The sequence below is a fragment of the Perca fluviatilis genome, chromosome 13, assembly GCF_010015445.1.
Source record: "Perca fluviatilis chromosome 13, GENO_Pfluv_1.0, whole genome shotgun sequence".
Classification (NCBI taxonomy): Eukaryota; Metazoa; Chordata; class Actinopteri; order Perciformes; family Percidae; genus Perca; species Perca fluviatilis.
The window spans coordinates 30813816-30832898 of NC_053124.1; the positions used below are offsets into that span (position 1 = coordinate 30813816).

General features: G+C 43.4%; 1 protein-coding gene across 1 annotated transcript in view; it reads right to left on the minus strand.

The window, feature by feature from the left end:
- The window catches only part of LOC120571568 (F-actin-uncapping protein LRRC16A), a 63330-nt gene extending 46550 nt beyond the window's left edge, over window positions 1–16780 (minus strand). Inside the window, exons 1-3 of the mRNA XM_039820584.1 lie at window positions 16372–16780; window positions 7538–7635; window positions 424–474 (exon numbers count right to left, since the gene is read on the minus strand). Coding sequence (XP_039676518.1) covers window positions 424–474; window positions 7538–7635; window positions 16372–16408 — 186 coding nt within the window. The 5' untranslated portion in view covers window positions 16409–16780. The remainder of the gene's footprint in view (window positions 1–423; window positions 475–7537; window positions 7636–16371) is intronic.
- Window positions 16781–19083: the final 2303 nt, after the last annotated feature.

Below are 19083 nucleotides of genomic sequence, written 5' to 3' on the forward strand. Positions count from 1 at the left end.
GCAAAAGTAATAATTAACTGATCAGCAAAGTCAGTAGCCAACCCTAGGCCTATGCCGAAACACCTTATTCACCGGATTTTCCACGTTTAAGAGAGTTTAGGTGTCGGCAAAGGGAGGAGGGAAACTTGTTGTGGTAATGTAGAAAACAAGACGAAAAGAGAAGAAGAAAAAAATATATAACTCGACTCTGGAGGAACAAGCAGCTGCATGTCTGACATGACCAAAGAGGCATTCCCAACGAGGAGAAAGAAAAGGAGGAAGAAGAGGAGAGGAAGAAAGGAAGGGAATGAGGAGGAAGGAGAAGAGAAATATAGAGATTAGAGAAACATGTGGTGGAATTGGATGAGAAGGAAACATGAACTTTTCTTTCTGGAGTTAGTTAGGGAGGGAGGGAGGGAAAGAACGAAGATTAGATTTACTAACCTTGGAAGGGACCCGTGCTGTCAGCAGATAGGCTCGATGTGATGCCAGGGCCTGAGGACAGAGGAGGACACATATTAGACAGACAGACAGACAGGCAGACAGACAGACAGAAGGATGACCTCAATCGACAACACAGCCCTAGACTTGAGACAAACTCGATGGATAGACAAACGGGGCGGGGGGGGGGACCAGCTCCAGCAGGGGACCCCAAACTTCCCTTTCCCGGGCCACATTAACCAGCTCCGACTGGGGGATCCCGAGGCGTTCCCAGGCCAGGTTGGAGATAGAATCCCTCCACCTAGTCCTGGGTCTTCCCCGAGGCCTCCTCCCAAGCTGGACGTGCCTGGAACACCTCCCTAGGGAGGCGCCCCGGGGGGCATCCTTACCAGATGCCCAAACCACCTCAACTGGCTTCTTTCGACACGAAGGAGCAGCGGCTCTACTCCGAGGTCCTCACAGATGACTGAGCTTCTCACCCTCTCTCTAAGGGAGACGCCAGCCCCCCTCCTGAGGAAACCCATCTCGGCCGCTTGTACCCTGGATCTCGTTCTTTCGGTCATGACCCAGCCTTCATGACCATAGGTGAGGGTACAGGAACGAAAACTGATCGGTAGATCGAGAGCGTTGCCTTCTGGCTCGGCTCTCTTTTCGTCACAACGGTGCGATAAACTGAATGGAATACCCCCCCCCCCGCGCCGATTCTCCGACCAATCAAACCGCTCCGTTGTCCACTCACTCGCGAACAAGACCCCCCAAGGTATTTAAAGTCCTTCACTTGGGGTTAGGACTCATTCCCTATATTCACGCTCATTCAATAAATATGTGTAACCTTTAGTATTCTATATACCATTTCTTGTGTAAATAAATAAAAATTTTACTTTTTTATCAAAACATGAATTCCGTGCCACCATTGCTTCAAAAACTCGCCGTCCTCCGTATAAAACTAGTTCTACAGTTCTTTATGAAGTCTGGAAACATCCCGGCTCAGGTGTCTTACAGATGGGAGTGCAGGCTGATTTGTGTGAGCGAGCTGGGACTGAGTCCACTTTGGCAGACGTCGGGATCGAAAACAGACGCGTAACGGTGAGATATCTGGACCACGATGCACTGCTGGCAGCGTTTGATGTACTGCCGACTGTCTCGATTCAGGCGATGGAATCGGTGTTTCCCCGCGCGTAGACTAATTGTGTGGCGGCGCGCCGCACAATCAACACCGGCCACCACATATTCGTTCAGCTGCATTTCCTTTCCCTGCTCTCCTCCGTCTCTCTCTCACATAGGACACACACAGACAGACAGACACACACACACACACACACACACACACACACACACACACACACACACACACACACACACACACACACACACACACACACACACACACACACACACACACACACAACCCCCCTCCCACCGTGCACACAGCATCTGTGTCCATAAAGGAGAGAAGACGGCTGGCGAAATTCACAAGTTCACGAAAGGTTGGTATCTCGTGAACACCTTTACACAATCACACATTAAAAAGTGCTATAAAAAATATTTTATATTCTGAATAAAATGTTGTCAGCGTGTTAATGTTGGAGTCCCGACCCGACCTTTAGCAAACCAGCGATTGCGCCCGCTTTAGAAAGTTAACTAGTCGCAAGTTTGCGGTAAAATGCAGTTGGGTTGTCGAGGTCAAAACACTATATGTGGCAGCTGTGAATCAAATACACTTATTATAAATAATGTTATGTCATTTTCTTTTTTACTCTTACACTGAAAAAGTGTGTTGAGGATGAGGACCAGCCTGAACCGGAGGTATCCGTCTGAAACAGAGCTCAACAGTCCCAGACCAGTGGAATAAGTTAGGTTATTAATTTGTTTACAATATTTTCAGGCTTCAACCAGTGCTGCTCAAGCAGAAAGACAGGGGGAGAGAGAGAGAAAGAGATAGATTTGTTAGGCACTGAAGAAAGAGGAGGAGAGGAGGAGAGGAGGAGAGGAGGAGAGGAGGAGAGCAGCCAACAGCGTGTCCTCCTCAGTTTTTGATACTGTGGGAAACACTGGTAATGATAAGACTTTAGGTTTCTGAAGGGACTTTTGAAAGCCTGGAGTTCAGGTTTACCGCTCATCATCATTTTTGTCAAATATTGTAGCCAGAAATATACAATTTCATGACCCCCAAATATTTTTCTTAACGAAATAATGCGACCTCGCTGGGGTTAACACGTGTCACGTCGCTTTTTAAACGCCACCGCCGACGTCTTTCTGACGTTTTGAAGAAAGAGTTCAAAAACGCCCTACATGCTACGCTGTTTTGACATCTGACCAATGACAAGCGGAGCAGTGAGACCTGTCGTTTCCATAAAAAGAAATTATTAATCCCGCAAGGAAAATAACAATGTTTTCACTTTATTGTTGTTATTATTATACACATTACGCACAGGCATGCATTACACACACATGCTCAGTACCTCTACATTCACTAGGAGAGATGACAGAGTGAGGGGGCTGCCTATGGACAGGCGCCCTGAGCAGGTGGTGGTGGTGGTGGGGGTTCGGTGTCTTGCTCAAGAGCACCAGGAGGTGAACTGGCACCTCTCCAGCTACCAGCAACCCTCCGGTTCCCAACCCAACTCCCTACTGACCGAGCTATTGCCACCCCCATAACAACGAGCAAATAAAGGGAGAAGGTGCCGATAGAGGACTATAGGGGACTTGTGCTAGTGTTTTATATAGCATTAGCAGTAGCGGCGCTCCCTGATGTCTTCCTGTCAGAGAAGACACCAGGTGTGATCATGGCCTAAGGTGCTCCATCACTAGCTTCAACATTCAGGTGTGGTGGTCGCTGTTTGGATCAGACCGAGCCTAATAAACGATGGCGAAAAGGGCCGAGTCGCGATGAATCCGTATTCCTCATATTGGAGTGCTTTTTTTTTTTTATTATTTGACATAGGTGTCCGCTGAGTTAGCTCGAGACACTTTGCTTTTCAGCAGTTTTCCTCCCTCGGTTTTTCTTGTGACGCGGTCCAGGAAACAATCTGTACTTCATTTTCTTTTAAAAACTAAATGAAAACAAATCTGCCTGACACATCGCCATGAAACGTTTTAGTGGGTTTCGCCTCATTTTCAGAAATGATGACATGGGTTTTTAATCTGCTGGTCTACAGCTGTGGAATGTCGCGTGCGCACGCCCCAGTGTGTGTGTGTGTGTGTGTGTGTGTGTGTGTGTGTTTGTGTGTGCTTGTTTAACTATATTTGTGGGGTCCCGACAGCTTTGTGGGGCCAAAATGCTGGACCCCACAACTTTAAAGCACTGTTTGAGGGTTAAGACTTGGTTGTAGGGTTAGGGATAGAATTAGGTTATGGTTAGGGTAAGGGTTAAGGTTAGGCATTTAGTTGTGATGGTGCAACTAGGGGCTAGGGAATGCATTATGTCAATGGCGGGTCCCCACAAAGATAGTGCCACAAACCTGTGTGTGTGTGTGTGTGTGTGTGTGTGTGTGTGTGTGTGTGTGTGTGTGTGTGTGTGTGTGTGTCTCAACACCCTGCGGCTGTGAGGGGGTTGCCTCAGTCAAGTCCTGACAGGAGTTGCAGTCCCATTCTGCAGAGCCGTGGTATGTGGTCAAAGGAAAGAAATGCGAAAAATCTGAAATCAACGAATGTGTTTCACGGCACATCCGGGGCTGACAGGAGGGTTCAGCGCAGACAGAAGGTCTCAGGTTGAAGTCGGAAACCTCTCTTCTCTTTCGTGTCATTCACACGCTCACACAGAGAGATCTGAGTTCACATACCTGCAGTTACATGAAACCAGATACGCTACCACAGAAACACCCACCTCTTTCCCAACTGCGTGCCGCTGCATTAAAGCCCAGTGTCTCTGAACAACTCACAGATGAGACACAAACACAATGATGCATTCAATTGTATCCGCGACGTTGTCTTGAAAATATACTCATCCTTTTATTCTAACGGATGAGTCTTGGCAGGACACACACGCACGCACGCACAGAGGTTCCTCAATTTATAGTTGGATGAGATTTTTTTGATATGTTTCAGTAAAGAAATGCTACACTTTTGACCCATACAAGAGTCCTGTAGGACTCACTATTTTCTCTGCAATTTGCTGCTGCTGCTGCTGCTAGAAGTGATCTGCATTAAAACAGTGCTTGCAAATCCCTTTTGTCACCCAGCGTCAGTGCTCAATAATGCCAGAGGATGAATGGGAGGGAGCCAGGTTCCGAAATCTTGTGTGTGTGGGTGGGGGGGGGAAGAAGGGATGAAAATGTAGACACTGTGAGTCAGCTGGTTTTGTAAAGCTTTGCATCTGTACAGCTGCAGAGGAAAACAAGGAAGCACTGGTGTGTGACACGCACCCACACACACACACACACACACACACACACACACACACACACACACACACACACACACACACACACACACACACCGAGCATCAGACAGTGACTCACAGCAGCAGCAGCAGCTCCTCTCAGACTCGGCTACTGTAGCCGCAGTCATTCGAAATATTTAACAACCACGTGCAGCGTTTCTGTGGGTCGACCAAAGACTCCGTGCCTAGCTCAGCAGAAATCACAGGCCACACATCGGAACGAAAATAAGGAGCCTAACCTAACCCCGGAATTCCAAGTCATTTATATAGACTTATGCCTGATATTTCAGCTAAAAAAGCAGAAATTATGAATTATTTTGACTAACAGCTAAGATCAGAGGAACGTACAGTATGTGGAGTGGATGAGTTTAGTCAGGCTACTGATTTGAAACCATTTCAATTTTCACCCGAAACTCAATGAAAGTGATCAATTGTATTTGCAAAGAGAGCGTTGTATGGAATCCATCCTTTTTTGTGGTAATTTGGTTAAAAAGAAACCCATATTTCTGATATAGACATTTTTTTTAAAAGGGGTCAAATTTGACCCGAGGACAACAGGAGGGGTTAAATAGCAAATGCACCTGCGCCTATCTGTGCGCCCATGGGCGTGCCGGTCTTACAGGGAGGTGTGTTCAGGTGCATTCTGGGCAGCGGGAAGTGATCGTGCCATTGACCAACAATAACCTGGTCTAAAGTCAATAGCGCAGCATTTCATTGTTATTGTAACAGCGCATTAGTAAAATGTGTTTAGGCTCGTGCACAGCACGCTCACACTATGCTTGTTACACACACACTGTTGCTGGTGCTAAAACGGCCTTAAAGACTTAAGGCTATTTTCAGACCAACAGCACCGTGCCAAAATGCAGGATCCACCTAGTTTTTGTCGCCTTTTCCAAAGTTTTTGGTGCTTTTATTTTATAATTCTTTTAAATTTTTTGTGCTTTTTTCCCCTCATTTTTGACGCCTTTTTCCAGCGGTTTATGCACTTTTTTCAATGCTTTAGGCACTTTTTTTAACGTTTAGGACGCTTTACTCAAGGTTTTGCCAGTTTTTCGGAAGTTTTTGACGCATTTTAGGATGTTTTGGTCACTTTTTCAGACAATTTTGATGCTTTTTTTTCAGCTTTTTTTCAACTTTTTTGGCGCTTTTCTCAAAGTATTCGTCGCCGGCTGAGAAACTTTTTTGACGAACTTTTTTGGGGCTTTATGAGGCGCAAAATGTAAGCGAGAAGACTACAGTATGTGAGACACGCAATAATAAGATTTCAATATTTGACTTTTTCTCTTACATAAACACAATGTCAATAATCTCTACATGTCTGGCCCTTGGTGTGATTCTCATTTTCCAGTCTGGCCCTCTGGGAAACTGAGTTTGACACCCCCTGATCTACAGTATGCACTTATTAGAAAGTGTAATTATTCTTCTAACTATATGCTCTGGATACAATTTATTCAATTTTTCTATTTCATTTCTGACTGTTAGAGTGAGGTTTTCCATTCCCAGTGTTTGTTCTATTGCCTTGTACCATGCTTGAGAGCTGGGGATGTGGCTTGTTTCCAAAAGCCTGGTCACTTGCTTCAGTGCCGTTAAGTTTTTTTGTGATTGTTGCGGGCAAAAATCCTTGATTATGCGGCACGTTTTCCTAAAAAATGCGATGTAATATGCGAGATATTTATGCATTTTTATGCGATGAAATTGCGGGAACTTGCAAAAATTGCGGGAACTTGCAAAAACTGCAGTTTGATGAAAAAGAGAAGAAAAAAAACCCTGCTTTTCGACGATGTTCAATTACGTCACCTTGTAACGTTCCCATGGCAACAGGGGAAAATGACTGCTCTTGTGTGAAGTAAACGCAACATTTTTCAACTTTCTGCTAAGAGATATGTGACTTTTTTTGCCCACGAAAATGCGGGGATTATGAAATCATGCAAGCACCGCATATTTTGCACGGAAATCGGCAATTTACCCGGCAAAAGTGCGGCGTATTTGAAAAAATTCGGCCCCCTCATAAATATGCAGACTTTGGCTGATTATGCATTGAATGATGCAATCGCATAACCACGTTTTTTCTGGAGGGACTGACATCTGTCCCTAGCATTGATCTAAAGGTTTGTATTAATACCCAAAAGATGTCCAGGTGTGAGTGGAACTGTGATGTCAGCTATAGGTTGAATATCGCTCATTACTTTTTGCCAGAACGCCTGAATTGCTGAGCAAAGTACAAAATATGTGCGCCTGTTCCCTCTATTGCGGTTTGTTTTACAACTATCTATCTATCAGTGACTGTATGTATCTTTAGGGTAATAAAATCTGCCTCTAAGAAGTTTATTCTGTTCTGTAAGTCTTGGCGTCTAATAAACCTTCACTTCCTGGTTTAATATTTGATCTTCTCACCTGTAACTGTATACTTCTGTGGCAAAAGCAGCCTCTTGGATTTCTATCCCCTTAAGGAGCAATCAAATGATTCATTTGTGTAATAAATCAACCAGCCGACTAACTTTCCTGTGGAAGCTGGGCAGCCATTTTTTCAGGGACTCACTGTACGATCCTCTGAACCAGACTTGTTTGTTCCTGTAACATTTATTCAAGAGGCGTTAACGCTCACAGTCGCACCGAGCATTTCAGCGCCAACTCCCACACCAACCGAAAGCGGAACGGATTCACTCGAGTCCACATGTATTCACACTCACACTGTATTTGTGGTATTTAGAAGACAACTCAACATCTGTCACTTACCAGCACTCTGTTCTCCACCTTGTCACCTTTGACCTCCAGCTGGACTTTGCGCCTCAGGGTCAGCTTCACCCTTGGGCCCACCGCCTCGCGCACACTCTCTACAACACATGGGGGGGGGGGGGAACAAGGTTACACGACACCTGACAGTTAACGCCACAACAGCTGGATGGGTCACGTTGCAACATATTACACAATGCAGGGGTTTTCCCTAGCTCTGAGGAAGACTTAGAATTTTCAATAAAAAAAAACAAAAATGCATTTTGTGTCTCCTTGTGGGTTTTTGCGTCTCATTGAAATCATGTTGTGCCTCTTTTTGGTCATTTTTCTTTTCTTTGGGGTTGTTTTGGGTCTCTGTGGTCATTTGCCGTCTTTGTAGTCGGTTTGTGTCCCTTTTTGTGGTAGTTTTGCGTCTCTTTATTATCACCATATCTGTGTCTAAAAGGTTGGAAAAGCTAGAGCGGATAACAAATGAATAACACTCAAAGAACTTAACAGCAAAACTTAAAAGTTAAAGAAGTTGGAATACAATCATTTGATCTGAGAAAAGCCTTTTAGTTACATTCATACGGCTTAGGTGCTGGCCAAAAACGGCTCGGGGGCTGGACCTAAACCTTACAGTGGCAGGGAAAACCCTGGAATGGGTACAGGACAGTTAAATATATATTATGTATATGTATTTTATGCTTGATTAAATTTAGGCTATATCTTTGACGTTCCACTTCCGGGATTTCTCCGTTTCCGAGGGAAATTCCACTGGATTTCACTCATTTGGGCCGGATGTCCGTTACCTTCCTCTTTCTTTGTGTTGGCGTTCTAACCTCCGGTGGATTTGTGAGGACTATGGTTAACTGCTCCTCAGATCTCTGCAGGGGAAATCCAGACAGCTAGCTAGACTATCTGTCCAATCGGAGTTTTCTGTTGCACGACTAGCAACTTTTGAACGTACACGTTCCACAAAAACAAGTTCCTCAGTCACGAACAGTTGAACGAAGAATGCCGTACAACCAGTAACCAATAACATGGCTCAAGCACGGCGTTCGTCTGATCTTGACTGTTTTCCCAAGATGGCGCCTGCTTGTATACGTGAACGCTACTGTCTTTACAATCTTGTTTCAAGCTAGAGACACATTCGGCCTTGGCCTTGACCAAACTGACACTTTGCTCGTTTGAAAGCCATGATGTCTCTCTCTCTCATGGGTGGGCCAAATTCTCTGGGCGGGCAGAGCAGAGAAAGGGGAGGTAACCTTTCCCCTTATGACATCATAAGGAGAAGATTCCAGATCGGTCCATCTGAGCTTTCATTTTCTCAAAGGCAGAGCAGGATACCCAGGGCTCGGTTTACACCTATCACCATTTCTAGCCACTGGGGGACCATAGGCAGGCTGGGGGAACTCATATTAATGTTAAAAAAAAAGCCTCATAAAGTGACATGTTCATGCCATGGGACCTTTAAACATTAGAAATAAATACCCATTTGAATCCTGGTGTTATCCCCACGATGGAGCCAGCTGTGGTTCCTCGGTGGTCTGACATGAAACTGTAAAGCCTCTATAATAAACAGTCTGAATGCAGTGCGGAAAGTATCGCCTACTGTCTCTAGCGCGTCCTGCATTTTTACAACCCCTTGTATCGTAGGGAGTATCCTTTCCATTCCAAACACCGACACGGAACATCAAACATGACGTGTTTCTGCACAGAGCGATTTGAATCTTCCCGCGTTCTCTTTGCTCCGAGCAAAAGGTCTGCTGGATGTATCGTGAAGCTGTTCGGGTTTTTTTAAACCCAGGAACAGATGGAGACAGAGGGGGAGGATGGAGAAGTAAGATGAAGTAACAGACAGAGAGAAACCGAGCATGAGAGGGAGAGGAGAAGGAGGAAGAGACGGAAAAACAAGAAGGCATTGAGATGAAGGAAAGGAGGTAGACAAGGTACCACCAGGTTTCCACAAGTTCAATTTAAGACTTTTTCCAAGACCTTTTTAGTAATGAAATTCAACACCAACTTCACGGCCATACTGGCAAACGTATAGAGGATGTTACGGCATTCAGAAAGGATTCAATTTAATACAACATTTTATTGAAGTACTCAATACATACACGCTTTGGGATGAAGCAATGAAGGAGTTAGGACCTTTGTGAACTAAATTTAAGACTTTCTACAGAATTTTAAGACCTCTAACCCTCCTGTCGTCCTGTCGGGTCAAATTGTGGGGGAAATAGTGGAGGAAAAAAAACCCACAAAAACATCAAAAGATCCATGAAAAAAACCGACAAAAACATCGGGAAAAGTGACAAAAAACAACTTGGGAAAAAACCTTCGAAATGTCTGGAAAAAGGGACCAAAAACGTTGAAAAAAAGTGATAAAAATGGGCGCCTGGGTAGCTCACCTGGTAGAGTGCGCGCCCATATATAGAGGTTTACTCCTCGACGCAGCGGGCCGCAGGTTCGCCTCCGACCTGCGCCCCTTTGTTGCACGTCATTTCCCCCCTCTCTCTCTCCCCTTTCATTTCTACAGCTGTCCTATATAAATAAAGGTCTAAAATGCCCAAATAATCTTAAAAAATAAATAAAATCAAAATAAAAAAGTGATAAAAATATCGGGGGGGGTCGAGCGACAAAAGTGTCGAAAAAGACAACCTAAAAAAACAAAACTCTTCATTTTCAAATTCTGACCCAGAAAAAACAAAAAGCTGCATGGTCGACCAAGAAGACAACACAAAGGGTTAAGGCCTTCCTTTTGGAATATTAAATCCAATACATTTTGAAGACTTTTAAGACCCTTTGAGGCACAAAAAGTGCGAGAGAGTGTGTGTGTGTGTGTGCGTGCTGCGGCAAAGACAGACTTAACGAGTAGGAGAGGCCGCCCTCCATGACATCATGCCGTCCTCCGCGCTGTGCCCAGGCACATGATGAGGTCATGTGGAGGATGAAAACATTGGAGCAGGAAGCGGCGTGCAGGCTGATCAGAAACACATGGAGCTCTCCCTGCGTCCAACTCGCTCGCATAAGAAAACAAGGAGTTCCCAGCCGACTAATTACTGTCCTGTAAGAACCGCGCGACACGTCTCATTTAAAACGTCTGGCTGACCGCTCCGACGCTTCAGCAGCTTCACGACCCCGCAGGGACCTTTTCCTTTTACTCTGACCGAGTGAACTGTCCAAATCACAAAATGTGGATTCCAACGCCAGCTTTCTCATACAACAAGTGTTTGTCCTGTAAAGATGACCTGCTGCTATAAAGCAGTGTGGAAGCAATCCCTTTGACATACGTTTAAGTCATTAATACTAGATGAATCCATTAGTTGTCGACTATTACATTACATCGCCAACTATTTTGATCATTGATTGGAGTTTAAGTTATTTTCTTAAATATGAATATTTTCTAGTTTTCAGTATTTCACCACTCTGCCAAAGGTCAGATTCAAAGGCACCCCCTCCCCCCACCCCACCCCACCCTCTCTGACCATCGTAACTTTTCGTTACCAGCTGTGCCTCTGTGCACATGAAGGACAAACCCTCGATAAGGTCTTTCTTTTCGGGGTTTTTTTTTTTTTCAAATGCTGCTGATGAGCAGCGTCAGGTCGGCCTGCCCTTTTGAAAAGCAACAAAAGCCCCATTCATCAGCGAGTCCGGTGAGAGAGAGAGAGAGAGAGAGAGAGAGAGAGAGAGAGAGAGCAGTCTATGTGAACACAGCAGTTACACCCAGGTATGTTAATTCCCTGTCGTTACCTTGTTATTTGTGCTATTTGGTCCATTTAACTACTCAAATATCAAGGCATTGGGCCATTGGTCCAAAATACCAGATGCCAACCGCTTCGGTCCAGAAATATCACCCTGCAAAAGTCAATGTAGGTCAAACTCCAAGTACTCCTAACCAGGGTTGCGACTACCGATTATTTATTTGTAGATTCATTTTGTCGATCATTTTGTCGATTAACCGATTAGATGTGTGGTCTAGGGCTGGGCGATATGAAGATAATCAAATATCACGATATTTTTGACCAAATACCTCGATATCGATAACGCAATGATATCGCAGTGTTGACTACTGGTGCTTTCACAAAATATTTACACAATGAGATTTTAGATAAATAATCATCAGTAATGTGGATATAATGACTAAGTGGGTAAAGGCAAATAATAGAACAGTTACAACAGTCTGGAAAGTTCAGAAAATGACATCACTTTACTGTAATGCAGCCTTTAAAACCAGGAAAAGACAACACTTATGTTATATCACGATACTACGACATCCAAAATCTAAGACGATATCTAGTCTCATATCACGATATCGATATAATATCGATTTATTGCCCAGCCCTAATTTGGTGTATAAAAAGTCTGAAAACCACGGCTCGGCCTCCTGTCCCAACCCGTTCTCACGCCGAACTCGTAAAATATGGACGTTTGGCCAGTGGCTGCCAGCGTCAGAAACGACGCAAAAAGCGCCCTTCAGCGTGTGTGTAGAACGCACCGGGGAGAGCAGCAGCTACACGCCGTTTGAAGATGATGTTGCACTAAGAGCGAGTACGGTAGCGAGAGGTATGAAAGGCCGAAAATCCGCATAGGAAGGTTGGTTGGGGGGGAGGATGGGTCAAACAACAGAGGACTTTCACCCAGGAGACCGGGGATCGTGTCCCCCGTGTCACCTTTCCTAAACCCAACTGTCCCGTTCTTCTTTTCCTAAACCCAACTGTCCCGTTCTTCTTTTCCTAAACCCAACCGTCCCGTTCTTCTTTTCCTAAACCCAACTGTCCCGTTCTTCTTTTCCTAAACCCAACTGTCCCGTTCTTCTTTTCCTAAACCCAACTGTCCGTTCTTCTTTTCCTAAACCGCTACTTTGTCCCGTTCTTCTTTTTCCTAAACCAACCGTCCGTTCTTCTTTGCTTTAAACCCAACCGTCCGTTCTTCTTTTCCTAAACCAAATGTCCCGTTCTTCTTTTCCTAAAACCAACTGTCCCGTTCTTCTTTTCCTAAACCCAACTGTCCCGTTCTTCTTTTCCTAAACCCAACCGTCCCGTTCTTCTTTTCCTAAACCCAACCGTCCGTTCTTCTTTTCCTAAACCAAATGTCCCGTTCTTCTTTTCCTAAACCCAACTGTCCGTTCTTCTTTTCCTAAACCCAACTGTCCGTTCTTCTTTTCCTAAACCCAACCGTCCGTTCTTCTTTTCCTAAACCAAATGTCCCGTTCTTCTTTTCCTAAACCCAACTGTCCCGTTCTTTTTTTCCTAAACCCAACTGTCCGTTCTTCTTTATCTAAACCCAACTGTCCCGTTCTTCTTTTCCTAAACCCAACTGTCCGTTCTTCTTTTTCCTAAACCCAACCGTCCGTTCTTCTTTTCCTAAACCAACCGTCCGTTCTTCTTTTCCTAAACCCAACCGTCCGTTCTTCTTTTCCTAAACCCAACCGTCCCGTTCTTCTTTTCCTAACAACCGTCCGTTCTTCTTTTCCTAAACCCAACTGTCCCGTTCTTCTTTTCCTAAATCCACTTGCGGTCCGTTCTTCTTTTCCTAAACCAAAGCGTCCCGTTCTTCTTTTCCTAAACCCTACTGTCCGTTCTTCTTTTCCTAAAACCATACTGTCCCGTTCTTCTTTTTCCTAATTAACCGTCCCGTTCTTCTTTTCCTAAACCAAGCGCTCCGTTCTTCTTTTCCTAAACCAACCGTCCCGTTTCTTTTCCTAAATCCAACGTCCGTTCTTCTTTTCCTAAACCCAACGTCCGTTCTTCTTTTCCTAAACCCAACGGTCCCGTTCTTCTTTTCCTAAACCCAACCGTCCGTTCTTCTTTTCCTAAACCCAACCGTCCGTTCTTCTTTTCCTAAACCCAACCGTCCGTTCTTCTTTTCCTAAATCCAACTGTCCGTTCTTCTTTTCCTAAACCCAACTGTCCCGTTCTTCTTTTCCTAAATCCAACTGTCCCGTTCTTCTTTTCCTAAATCCAACTGTCCCGTTCTTCTTTTCCTAAAACAAGCGTCCGTTTCTTCTTTTCCTAAACCAAGCGTCCGTTCTTCTTTTCCTAAACCCAACCGTCCGTTCTTCTTTTCCTAAATCAACACGTCCGTTCTTCTTTTCCTAACAACTAGCAAATCCCCGTTCTTCTTTTCCTAAATCCAACCATCCGTTTTTTTTTCCTAAACCCAACTGTGTCCTCTTCTTTTCCTAAAACCCAACTGTCCGTTCTTCTTTTCCCAAACCCAACTGTCCCGTTCTTCTTTTCCTAAACCCTGCGTCCGTTCTTCTTTTCCTAAACCAACCGTCCCGTTCTTCTTTTCCTAAACCCAACTGTCCGTTCTTCTTTTCCTAAACCCAGCAACTTCCCGTTCTTCTTTTCCTAAATCCAACCGTCCGTTCTTCTTTTCCTAAACCAAGCGTCCGTTCTTCTTTTCCTAAACCCAACCGTCCCGTTCTTCTTTTCCTAAATCCAAACGTCCCGTTCTTCTTTTCCTAAACCCAACTGTCCCGTTCTTCTTTTCCTAAATCCAACCGTCCCGTTCTTCTTTTCCTAAATCCAACCGTCCCGTTCTTCTTTTCCTAAATCCAACCGTCCCGTTCTTCTTTTCCTAAATCCAATAACCTACGGGTTCTTCTTTTCCTAAACCCAACTGTCCGTTCTTCTTTTCCTAAATCAACCGTCCGTTCTTCTTTTCCTAAACCCAACTGTCCGTTCTTCTTTTCCTAAATCCAACGTCCGGTTCTTCTTTTCCTAAACCCAACTGTCCGTTCTTCTTTTCCTAAACCCAACTGTCCCGTTCTTCTTTCCTAAACAATTGTCCTTATCCTAAATACCTCTAATTTTTAAACCTCCGTCTTCTTACCAAACCAACTATCTCTTTCCTAAACCCAACCGTCCCGTTCTTCTTTACCTAAACCCAACCGTCCCGTTCTTCTGTCCCGTTCTTCTTTTCCTAAACCCAACTGTCCCGTTCTTCTGTCCCGTTCTTCTTTTCCTAAACCCAACCGTCCCGTTCTTCTTTTCAAATGTCTCGTTTTGTCCACAACTCAAAGATATTCACTTTACTGTCACAGAGGAGTGAAGAACTAGAACATATTCACATTCAAGAACCTCACATCACAAACTCAAACTGATCAATGGAGTATGAAAATGCAGTCAGTGGTGGTCTAAAGGAGCTTGTGACCGGGAGGTCGTCGGTTCAATCCCCAGCCCGACAGGATAAAATCTGGGTGGGGAAAGTGAAAGAGCAGCGCTTGTCCCCTCCCTCATTACCACCACTGAGGTGCCCTTAAGCAACTTAACTCAACCTTAACCTCCAACCGCTCCAGTGGAGCTGCTCAGCAGATCAGACTGTGGTTGTACTGGGCAGCTTCCAGGTAGGAATGTCAGGTTGTTCTCAATCAACTTACCTGGGATGAATACCCAACCATAAAGGTTAAAAAAAAAAAAAATAGTTGGTGATTAATTGAATAGTTGACAACTAACCGATTAACTGAATAATGTTTGCAGCTCTACGCATAACTTAGTTAACCCTTGTGTTGTCGACCATGCAACTTTTTGTTTTTCTGGGTCAAAATTTAAAAAATGAAAACTTTTTTTTCAATGTTTAGCTTGTCTTTTTGACACTTTTGTCGCTTCCCCCCCCACGTTTTTGTCACTTTTTTCTGCGCCTTTTTTCGATCCAGATTTTTTAAATCTTTTTACACTTTTGTCACTTTTTTTCAACAATTCTTTTTTCTCCAAATGCTATAAAACTGAATAAAACACCCAAATTCAATGAAAGTAATGAACTCATCATTCATTTTACTTGTGAGGAGCGTTGTAGGGAACCATCCGCGTTACCTTTTTATGAAAATTTGTAGTAGTTGGGAGAAAACCCAAATTTCTGATATACAGTCGAAACTTCTTGAAAATGGGTCAAATTTAACCCGAGGACAACAGGAGGGTTAAGAGGGGCAGATTTTTAACAAATCCTGGCTGTGTGAGTGCCATGTTGAACTTAAAGCCAACAGTTAAAGGCTTCTCTCTCCAGCAGAAACTGCAGTGATTTACAGTTTTCTTCCCCTCTCCCCCCCCCCTTTCCTTTTTGACACTCAGTCATCCAGGCAAGTCTGTGTTGATAATATCTCACAATCCAAAGGAATTTCACAGGACACACCCCTTTCCCAAAGCTTTCTCTCCCCCTCTCTCTCTCTCCCCCACTTCAGATAAGGAAGTGGCAGAGGAGAAGCTCTCAGGTGTACCGCCTTGCCCTCAAGCCACGAAAATAACTTGTTACTGAAATGCAACAATACAGAAACACATACATATGAATAACAATGGCAATTGTAGCCTACAAGTTTATTAAAAGGGAAACACGGCAGTATGCTCCTATAATAGTGAGGATAGTGGTGTCCGTGGTATTTATGTAAATGTCATTTTTTACCTTCTGTGGTATCACTTTAGCATTTCTACAGTAGGCTACTCCAGTGAGATATTATCTCGTTTAATTATTGATGTGGCGTTTTAACCTCCAATGTGCTTTTATTCCTCCAGTATTCCTACACAATTCTTATGTGTAACTGTAGCTCCATGATACATTTTATTCCTAAATAAGTGGCTTTAATAGTGAGTTTGTGACAACTTATTCATGCTTTACAGTAGTGCGTGCTACGATGTAGCTATTTTTAATACCCCTAACGTGAGTTATTTGTGAGTTTAATGTTGTTTTCGGTGATTTTTTTTTGTTAAATAAAAGATTTTATCTGACAATACAAGTTTAACTAACTTATTAACTTGGTTGAGAGCAACAACAGCAGCAACGCCTGTGTATTCGTCAGTTAGCTAAAAGTTAAATTGGGGCTACCTCAGCGACAGTTAGTAACTTAAACGTTATCTTACCGAGCAGTTCGTTGGGAAAATCCGGTTTTTCCTCCATGCCTTCTGCCGAGGTAGGCTAAACACCGAAGAGGAGTGCGGGGAGAGGGACAAGGAGAGGCGGGTGAACCCGAGAGGAGAAGCGCCTGCGACCGGGGGGAGAGGTTTAACCGAAGAAAGGGATAAAAAAAAAAAAATACGGCAAAAGGTGTAGTCCCGTTTTCTTGAGTCGGTCACCTGTCGACACCCTGGCTTCCCTAACTGTTACTGTCCGCATCCATTCCTAACGTCTGTAAAGTTAAATACGCATAACTTCTGCATTACGCTTGGCTGGGAGTGACAGGAGAAGCACACACTTTGATTAAAAAAGGTGATTTCAGTACGAGACGCAGATCCGAAAAGTGAAGACAGTCGGCGTGTGCATGTCAACAAATCAGGGAGGCACATTTTTTTTTTTTTTCACTCACACACTTCCCTCCTCGATCCCTCCTTTCCGTGAGTTGAAATGGTTGTTTTTGCTGCTAAAAAAAGGACAACCGCGACCCCTGGTGGGCATTTACATGTATAGCAACTTACTGTAATTAGTAGGCAATCACAGACCGTTTAAAAAGACTCTAGGCCAGGGGTGTCAAACTCAATTTCCCAGAGGGCCACGCTGGAAAATAAGAATCACATCAAGGGCCAGACATGTTTAGTTTATTATGTGTTTATTTAATCGAAAAAGTCAAATATCTTTGACTGTATTATTGCACGTGTCATATAGTCCTCTCACTCACAGTTCAGTCCACATAAAGTCCTAAAGAAGTCAGGGAAAAGTTCCTCAGCCATCATAGGAAAAGAAGCGCCCAAAAACGTCGGAAAAAGTGACAAAAATGTCGGAAAAAGTACAAAAACGTCGGAAAAAGTAACAAAAATGTCGGAAAAAGTGACAAAAATGTCAGAATTTAGTTGGGCCAAAATGTATTGTGAAGCTAAATTGATATGCGGGCCGGATAAAATAATTCTTTTCTCTAGACTTTTTGCCTTTGATTTGTGTATTTTTAAGTAGTTCCCCCTTTTTTTTGCTTGGGTAATTCTTTCTTGTACATTGACAACATTTGTATTGTATATACACATGTATGTATTGTATATACACATGTATTTTCTCTTTCCCCTACGAGAGTTTTGTATTAGTGTGTAGTTTTTTTTTGTCAATAAAAAAAACACGTCCTTTCTTCACTTGCAAACTTTTGTTTTAAATTGACGAACATCATATATGGTCCCATGGGGTCCACTGGAAGGGGCGGGACTTCCCCTCTCTCTAGCCCCAAAGGTGTTGTGAGCTACACCACAGATACGTTGTTTTGGAGGCAGGCTTTTTTTTATTTTTTTACTTTATTTCAAATAATTCAGTACAAATAAAAATAAAACATTACAAATTATCGTACATTGGCTGACAACACATGTACAAAGGTACATACATAAATAAATAAATAAAATAAAGTAGCCTTCATAGTAGAAACATAGTGAAGTAAAGAAAATACCTAAGGCAAGGCATGATAATGGCAGCAGTTACAGCTATTAATGTATCACATTTTTTAAAATAATTTTAGGACCCTATCAATACATCGGACTTTTTCCTAACAGAAAACAAACACTTTTTCAGAAAAACTCAAGTTTTTTTTAATCAGCTCATTTGAATCAGCCAGTATCTAAAGCGTGAAAGATAGTTACTTAATTTCATATCCGATACTTCCTTTGAGAGATTATCTTTGTATATTAGAATTTGTTGGGCATCAAATGGTGTGATATTTAAAATTTTAAAACATGTTCCAATGTTCAGTTGTCTTGGTTCGGTTCGGTTTGGTTCGGTTCGGAGTTCTTTATTGCCCCTTGAGGGGAAACTTGATTTGCAGTTGGAAGTACAACAAACAACAACAACACAAAAAACACATTCATTCACACTTCACACTTGGCTGGTGTATTGCTGAGCACTTGTGAAATGTGCAGCATTGGGAGGGAAGATATTCTGACGCCCTGTATAAACAGCGGCTAAGTTGTTTACCCACAAAGCACCAGTGTTCCCTCCAGGCTACCACTGCTGTCAGCCAGCCAAGGAATGAGCTGGAAGAGTACGGCACAGACGAAGGGGAGAGGAGGTCAGTGTCAGAGAACAGACTAGTGTCATAAACACGTTATTAATAATGTATGTTTATCTTACAAAACAAAAATGGTCAATGAAAATAATGCTGTTACCATAGCTATAGACACAGTCTTGCCTGAAGAGCATCTTTTCGAAAACATGTTGCAACATATCTCCATTGACATATATAAAATGGACCAACAGATCCCTTTGCTCTGGACAGAGACCAGTGAAGGATATTAGAAGTCACTTTTCCGGTGATGGCTGAGCGTTACTCCGCAGCTTCCAACTGAGCTTGAAGACGTAGATCGATGTGACGTGAGCAACCTGTCTGAAAGTGTGAAGTCTTCTGGTAGCTGTGCCGAAAGAAATCTCAATCATTTCCAATCTTACAGAGAAGGAGAGCGTAGGTATATGTAAGGAGATAACATAGGCACAGGCTAATTACTGCTAACTAACATGCTAGTTAACATTAGTAATTAAACCTAAACAGCTAATGTAAGTCGAAACTGCCTGTGAGCTTCTCCTGTACTATACGGTAATTCCTCTACTGTGCGACAGTAAGTCGCGTGGTTATGACACAATCGTTAGCCTATTTTTACAAAAGCGTCTGC